General features: G+C 48.5%; 2 protein-coding genes across 2 annotated transcripts; one reads left to right on the forward strand and one right to left on the reverse strand.

Annotated features, from left to right (window-relative positions):
* Positions 1-263: 263 nt before the first annotated feature.
* Positions 264-2,098, forward strand: LOC127311685 (scarecrow-like protein 6). Its single transcript, XM_051342142.2, has one exon. The coding sequence runs from the start codon at positions 264-266 to the stop codon at positions 1,818-1,820; it is 1,557 nt and encodes a 518-aa protein (XP_051198102.1). The 3' UTR covers positions 1,821-2,098.
* A 2,582-nt stretch (positions 2,099-4,680) lies between these two features.
* LOC127311684 (uncharacterized) lies at positions 4,681-7,374 on the reverse strand. The gene is made up of 6 exons (XM_051342141.2): positions 7,181-7,374; positions 6,713-6,847; positions 5,964-6,026; positions 5,332-5,394; positions 5,170-5,241; positions 4,681-5,096 (listed from the first exon to the last, which is right to left on the reverse strand). The coding sequence occupies exons 1-6, from the start codon at positions 7,298-7,300 to the stop codon at positions 4,932-4,934; spliced, it is 618 nt and encodes a 205-aa protein (XP_051198101.1). The 5' UTR covers positions 7,301-7,374; the 3' UTR covers positions 4,681-4,931.

Genomic DNA, 7,374 nt, shown 5'->3' on the forward strand with positions numbered 1-7,374 from the left:
GATTTAGGCCTGGGAGCCCCAATGGCTGGGATGCTCTGAGGTCCCAGTTCCAGCTGAGGTGATCTCCATCCATCCATGGTGGGAGGTGGGAGTGCACAAAAGAGACATAAAAATCGAGGTAAAGAAAGGAGCAGCACTGCTGGGAAGTGAAAGACCAATAGGCCATACACGCCCACACGCGACGCCACACCACCGCACGCCGCACGCACGCACCTCCTCCGCTCTCTCTTCCTTCCTTCCTTATGATCACCACCGGCTCCACCATGTCCTGCACCACCCTCGACAACAACGCCGCCGGCAAGCGCCTCCACGGCAAGTCGCCGGAGCCTACCTCCGTGCTCTACAACCGGAGCCCCAGCCCGCCCACCTCCTCCTCCCACTCCCACTCCGAGCCGCCCCCCATCAGCGCCGAGGACTGGGAGGCCGTGCTGCTCTCCGGCGGCTCCGACATGGCCGCGCCGGCTCCCGCCGCCCAGGACAGCTCCTTCCTCCGCTGGATCATGGACGCCGGATACGCCGACGGCGACGGGGACGCCTTCGGCTTCAAAGGCCCCGCCTTTTTCGACCCCAATTTCCTCTCCCCCCTGCCGCCGCCGCCGATGCCGCAGCTCCAGCAGCACGGGGAGGAGGTCTTCTCGCTGCCGCAGCTCCCACAGCAGCTCCCCGTCCCCGTCCCACCACACCCGCTCCCCGTCCCGCTAGAAGGAGATCTCGAGCCGCAGGCAGCGGTGGACGAGCTCCTCGAGGCGGCGCGCCGCGCCGACGCCGGGGACTCCACTGGCGCACGCGAGATATTGGCGCGGCTCAATCAACGGCTCCCCGCGCCGCCCGCGCCGCCGGGGCACCCTCCCCTCCTCCGCGCCGCGGCCCTCCTCCGCGACGCGCTCCTGCAGCGCCTGCCGCCCGCCGCCGTCCCGCCCGCCCCCGTCCGCTCGCCGCTCGACGTCGCGCTGAAGCTCGCGGCGCACAAGGCGCTGGCGGACGCGTCCCCGACCGTGCAGTTCGCCGGCTTCACGTCCACGCAGGCCTTCCTCGACGCGCTCGGCGCCGGCGCGCGCCGCGTGCACGTCGTCGACTTCGACGTCGGGTTCGGCGGCCACTGGCCGCCGCTCATGCAGGAGCTCGCGCACCAGTGGCGTCGCTCCGCCGCGCCAGCACCAGCACCAACCCTGAAGGTCACGGCATTGGTCTCGCCTGGCTCAAGACACCCACTGGAGCTCCACCTCACGCAAGAGAGCTTGACGCGCTTCGCGGCCGAGCTGGGCATCGCGTTCGAGTTCGCCGCCGTCGCGTTCGACCCCTTCAGCCCTTCGCCGCCGCTCACGGGCTTCTCCTCCGACGAGGCCGTCGCCGTGCACGTCACGGTCGGCACGGACGCCTTGGCGCTTGCGCCGGCGTCTCTCCGCGTCATCAAGCAGCTCCGGCCCGCGGTCGTCGTGTGCGTCGACCACGGATGCGACCGCGCCGACCTGCCGCTCCCGAACCACGCCCTCAACGTCCTGCGCTCCTGCGCCGCACTTGTCGAGTCGCTCGACACCGCCGGCACGTCGCTGGACGTGGTGGCCAAGGTCGAGCAGTTCATCCTCCGGCCAAGAGTGGACCGCCTGATTATCGGCGGCGACAAGCTGCCTCCATGGCGGTCCATGTTTGCATCCACTGGGTTCACGCCGCTGCAGCTCAGCAATGCGACGGAGGCGCAGGCCGAGTGCCTGCTCCGGCGCAGCACCAACCACGGCTTCCACGTCGAGAAGCGCCAGGCGGCGCTTGCGCTCTGGTGGCAGCGATCGGAGCTAGTGTCCGTCTCTGCGTGGCGGTGCTGATCATCTTGCTTGACCAACCTGATCGAGCAGCCTGGTACAGACGCTGTAGTAGAATGTTCATCTTGCCAAACTTGAATCTTTTCAAGTACTAGCCAATCTTGGTTTGTGATTTATATACTAGTAGCAATTTGAGGCATCAACAGATTGAAAATTGGAAATGCCCAAGAATGTTAACACCAAAGCTTCTACAAGCTTAATTGTTCATATTGTAATTCCGTGTGCTCACTGTGTACTATGCCAGTCATATTTCAGACTGATTCAAGTTAAGTTTTTCTGTCTCTCTTCTTTGTAATTAACTTTTGAAATCAGCAAGAAACTTCTAAGCAGAAAATGAGACAAATTTCATTACCTACAAAGTTCAGTTGTCCTGTTGTAATTTGTATACTAGTAGCTTTCACTGATGGGAATTGGAATTGTCAAGCAGTAATAGGGTTTAATTAGCCTGTGAGCACTAAATCGAGCAATCAGAGTATGCATCAATCAGCCTGCAACTGTGGTATGTTGATTCCTGTGACAATTCTACTTGTATCAGATTTCCCCCCCCCCCCCCTTTTTAATGTTTCTGTTTGTAAGGAGAAGGACATCAAAGATGGACAGTAGATATGAATGTGATGTGTCTTTATTTACAAGCCAGGTCCATGGTACCACTATCTTTCACACATCAGGATCTCCATATAGCACCCTCGTTTTTCTCCATGAATTATCCTGTTTTTGCTTCAAGCTGTGAACATGGAATTTACTACACACTGACCCAATTTGCATGGTGTAGAGATGTTGAGATAGCATGGCAGCAAGGAAATGTTTCAATTGAGGTGTCGTCGTTGGCCTTTGATAACATATTTCTATCTTTGGGTTAAGCTAATCTTGAAAAAAAAAATCATCAAGCCATTTACGGAACATTTTGGAAAACACGCAGAGTTATTATTAGTAATATCTGCCTTTCAAACAACAAATGAGATGGTGCTGTCACTCATTCATCTGTTCTTTTGCTTTCAAAGTTGCAGTTGCTACGTCGAATTTGCTACATATACTCTCGCCTTTTACTGGCTAAGTATAATCCGTAATCTTTAAATGTCCAATCCAGATCCTTCCAGAATCTAAAGGGTTCAGAGATTCAAACTTCATCGTTCCCTAGATCGACCTATTTCTCCAAAGCCTGAAGCTGATTTGCCTGCCCCAGCAGTCATGTATGGAGTTTTTTTGGGAAGTCATCACTATTGTCTTTCAGCACCATGATAATACACTTTGTCCTTTTGTATTCGTTTGTACAAATGAAGTGCAAACTCACCTTTCCAAGTTTTCATCTGCTTTTCTTGTGACACTTTGATTTGTCTTGTTGGCTCTCCTCATCTTTCACTTTCACTACAGCGCCACTAGTCTAGTCTACTATAATTGTCCACACAACTGAGGCTTTCAGATATCATTCTTGTTCTACCCTGGAAGGCTTGAGATATTTTAATCTTGCTTAAATTGGCTGTATCATAGCCAAGCAGTTCCTTAGCAGGCTGTCCTCTCTTGTCTACTCTAGAGTGCTAGTGGCAATTATTTCTTATGGTGTAGTACTATATTGTGTTTAGGCATGAATCATATGGTCTCACATGGGCTTTGCCCCCTCACCACATGTAGACATCAGTTTCTTATTTCACTTGGCCCCTCCATAGTCTATCAGGTTGATTTGTATATCTATAGTTATTAGATTAACATATTTTTTTTCCTTCTTTGACTCCACAAACTAGCATTAGAGGGTTGGTTAGCTTAACCACATGATGCAGCTGAAGTGTACAACTTTTCTTTTACAATGGTGACCTCAAGTTCATATTATGAGATTTTCTTCTCCAATGTGACATGTCTGCAAAAAATATCAATAATTCTTCCCAACTCAGTAGATCCACATAAAGAGCTCAATCAGCTGACTGGAGTTGGAGGAAAGAGAAAAAAACATCATATCATGGACCGATTTTTTGTTTGACCTTTGCCGATAGATAAGTATAACCTTATAGTAGAAAGGAGATTGAAGATTATGACCTCTAAACTAGATGTTAGGACCACCAATGACACCATCCCATCCATAAGGGATGCACTGTTGAAGCTTGAACAACACCTTAATGAACTACATACATGTCTGTTATTTCCTCCCAAAAGAAGCATCTCTATATTGCTTGTCAAACTCTGATGCCTTGCAGGTAAGATTACTGCTTTACAGCTTTCTCTTGCTGCATAGGAAAGGTATTTTGCAGTGCTCAAGCAAAGTAGGATCTGGGTAGCTCCACATGAAAGTTCTTCACACTGTCAAAGCGTTAATATTTACAATTACTTTTCTACCAGAACCTTTTTTGAACATTTTATATAGTAGTACTTTGGATGCACTGATAATCCTCTACCACGTGTAATTACCACAAAAAATAAATTTTCGAAGTAATGCTTGAAGCGAATTTTAAGCAGAGATCAACGGTATCCAGTCAGTGTCAATGCAATTCAGATTAGATCTCAAAATAGGACCAAGACAATCATTGCCAGTACCCATCACAGGGGTCCATTGACCAATTGATAACCATTCAGTCAACTGGGGAGCTGGGGAGATAAGAAGGCAGCGAATACATGTTCGCAAATTAAAGACCATTTCCCTATCAAAGAAAAAGGCGATTACAGGACGCGTAGAGCAACGGAAGCCCATTGAAAACGTGATGGAGACTGCCATTTTCTTCATAAGATGATGATGACGACGCCATTCGAGCATTTCCAAGGAAGCTTTCACTCCCTGCCTCTCCTTTCAAAGGATGCCTTGCAATCACAGCCTTTCTTTCTTTATATCCCTCTCTACTTTCACACTGGGATTGGGCACACTAGCAAGTCAAGAATATGATGACAAAGCCAACAACAATACTAGACACCCTACTCCAAACAAATTATTCACTATTTCTTAACATTTGTAGGAACAAAAAGCGGATCATATCACCCCGCTTGAGAATGACAGGACAAATAAAATTCTAAAGGTATAAGGCGTTCAGTTTGAAGATCTATTTCAGCGCATCTCTCGATCTGAAGGCCACAGTGGTCTTTTGGTATCATTCACCACCTTGGAAGGAGAACAAGATTACCCATTGAGAGTACCTAGGGTCTCCTGATCTTGACATTGAGAGTCCATTGGAGCTTGCCTTCCGGGCGTGGTATATCCCTCGGTAAGCGAAGGGGCAGCTCGAATTCTCCGAGAGACGACAATGGTGACACCAGGTGCAAATTGTCTGGGTGGATGTTGATATTGAGTTGCCTTGCCACCTGTTGGGGAAGTTTGGATGTTACTACCACAGCTTTCTTAAATAAATCGGGGATGACAGAGCTGAAGAGGAACCTCTGAAACAATTTCATCCTTTGTTACAGGAGTGCGCAACTCATTCCCCTCGGAAATGAACCGCCTCAACACCTATCAAACATAATTAGTGATCAGCACTTCCACATAATAAACAAAAACATGCTGCACCAGGACTCACAAATTTGGTGGAACCATACTAACCAAAAGAGCATTATCGAGACGTTTTGCTGCTGCTTGATACCCCTTCAGTTTCTCTTCTGCTTGCTGTTCAAATGATTGAGTTGAGAACAAAATGAGTAACATTTGTTAACAAAATGAAGTATGTGACTGGGACAAAACATACAAGATCTGTAGTTAACCAAACTGTAAATTTTAGGAGCTAAATTATAAGAACAAGTTTGATCTCAGGATTGAGCGACAAAAATGTGGTTTCAAGCGTGCATCGCAAGGATCTTTCCACGTACAGTATGGGACGGACATTACAGATCCAGCAAAAGGCTAATATGTTCATATCAACACACTGTGAACTATAGTAAGAAATTAACCTACGAAGCACTATCTAAGAAAGCTGTGGTAGTATCAGATATTTTAACATGTTCTAGAAGGTGGCAGGTAAAATTAACATGTTGAATATTTTAAATATCAGATGGTCAAACGGTCTTGAAATGTGTTACTGCCAACAAATCCAAAAAAGACACAGCTCTGAACTGGAATTGCGTTTAAAAAAAAGGAGCTTTCAGGAAATGAATAGGAGAGGCCACTTGGGTGCGTACCAAGAACTCTAACATATACCGCAGTTCACAAAAAAAAAAACTATTCAATGCACAACCTACCCGAGCATCATCATCTTCCTTGGTGACTTCTTTGACAACCACCTCCTCTTCATGTTGGTAAATCTGGTCAAACAAATGAGAAGCATGTAAGACTGGAAAGCAATACTTCACACTGCAAATAACCGCACTATAACTCTTTTCGTACCGACGAACTGGACAAAACGCAATAACTTCAACACAATTTTCTCGCTGAACGTAGTAGTGTCCGTAAGGCTATTCTACCAAAGAGCTAAGATGCAACAACTATTTGAGAACTCTTACAATTCATAAATTCATAGGGAGGCACAGTTGATGTACGATATGCTGAAAAACAACCCTCAAAAGTCAGTACGACTAGGCCAGTAAGCATGCTGGTGAACTGCTGGATTGTTCCAAATTACATGAACACATGAGATACTTGTAAGCCTGCAAAGCACGGGTTTACACTACAATGTTCTGCAGTACAGCTCTACTAGAAGCAAGATTCAGCAGCGATGAATCACAATACCTTTGAACGGTAACTTGCACGTTGAACAAAAGTAGTATAGAGTTGTATATAAGTCTATTCTACCAAAGAGCTAAAATGCGACAAAACTTAGAGAAGATGCACCATTCATACATTCATAGAGCACAACTTATTCATGGGAGAAAACAAGCCGAAAAGTCAGTAAAACTACGCTAGCAAGCATGCGTGTGAACTGAGCAGGAGATTCCAAACTACACGATCGCAGTACATTTTATCTATGGGGGTGGGGGAGGAAGAAGCGAACCTTGGGTTGCTCACGCATGAGTATGGCGAACTTGTCAATGTTGGGGACGGCGAGCAACTTGGGCATGAGGTGGTTGCGGAAGTGGCCCGGCGCCACTTTCACCGTCTCCCCTGCTTTCCCCAGCTTATCGATCGTCTGCAGTGACCAAGCGAAAGATGGCAGAGGTCAATTTTCCCCGTATATCTAAGCATTCCATCATTGAACGGACGCTCAACCAGAATACTAGCTAGAAATGCACAAAATTATGAAGATTTTGGTCTAACTAACTGTGTCACTAAGGTGGCATCAGCCTCACTGGATCAAAATACATTTCGCCGAAATCGCCCCGAAACACAAGCGGCGAGTGAGATCATGAGTGGCATATTTGATATTTCCGCGTGTTGCAGTAAACCGGAGGAGAGTGGAGGGCCAAGGCAAGCATCGCGTGATTGGGACTTTGATGGAGGAAGGGTTGTGGGGGGCGATTACCTTGGTGAGGATGACCTCGAGCTTGCGGTACCGGAGTCCGTGGGCGGAGAAGAGGACGGGGTTGGCGGGGGCGGCGGCGAGGCCGTGGCGGCGGAGGAGGGCGGCGCGGGCGGCGGCCATGGCGTAGGGTTTTGGGGGAGCGAGACGACGGGGAGATCGCAGAAATGGCCTGTCTTGGTACTCTCCCGTAGGGC

The sequence above is a fragment of the Lolium perenne genome, chromosome 7 (genome assembly GCF_019359855.2).
Source record: "Lolium perenne isolate Kyuss_39 chromosome 7, Kyuss_2.0, whole genome shotgun sequence".
Classification (NCBI taxonomy): Eukaryota; Viridiplantae; Streptophyta; class Magnoliopsida; order Poales; family Poaceae; genus Lolium; species Lolium perenne.

Excerpts from the sequence above, each read along its gene's own strand:
- LOC127311684 (XM_051342141.2), bottom strand. The coding sequence starts at position 7,300 with ATGGCCGCCGCCCGCGCCGCCCTCCTCCGCCGCCACGGCCTCGCCGCC. Across the intron at positions 6,027-6,712 it reads TCATGCGTGAGCAACCCAAG|ATTTACCAACATGAAGAGGA; the intron begins GTTCGCTTCTTC and ends TTGTTTGACCAG. Across the intron at positions 5,395-5,963 it reads AGGAAGATGATGATGCTCGG|CAAGCAGAAGAGAAACTGAA; the intron begins GTAGGTTGTGCA and ends TCATTTGAACAG.
- LOC127311685 (XM_051342142.2), top strand. The coding sequence starts at position 264 with ATGTCCTGCACCACCCTCGACAACAACGCCGCCGGCAAGCGCCTCCAC.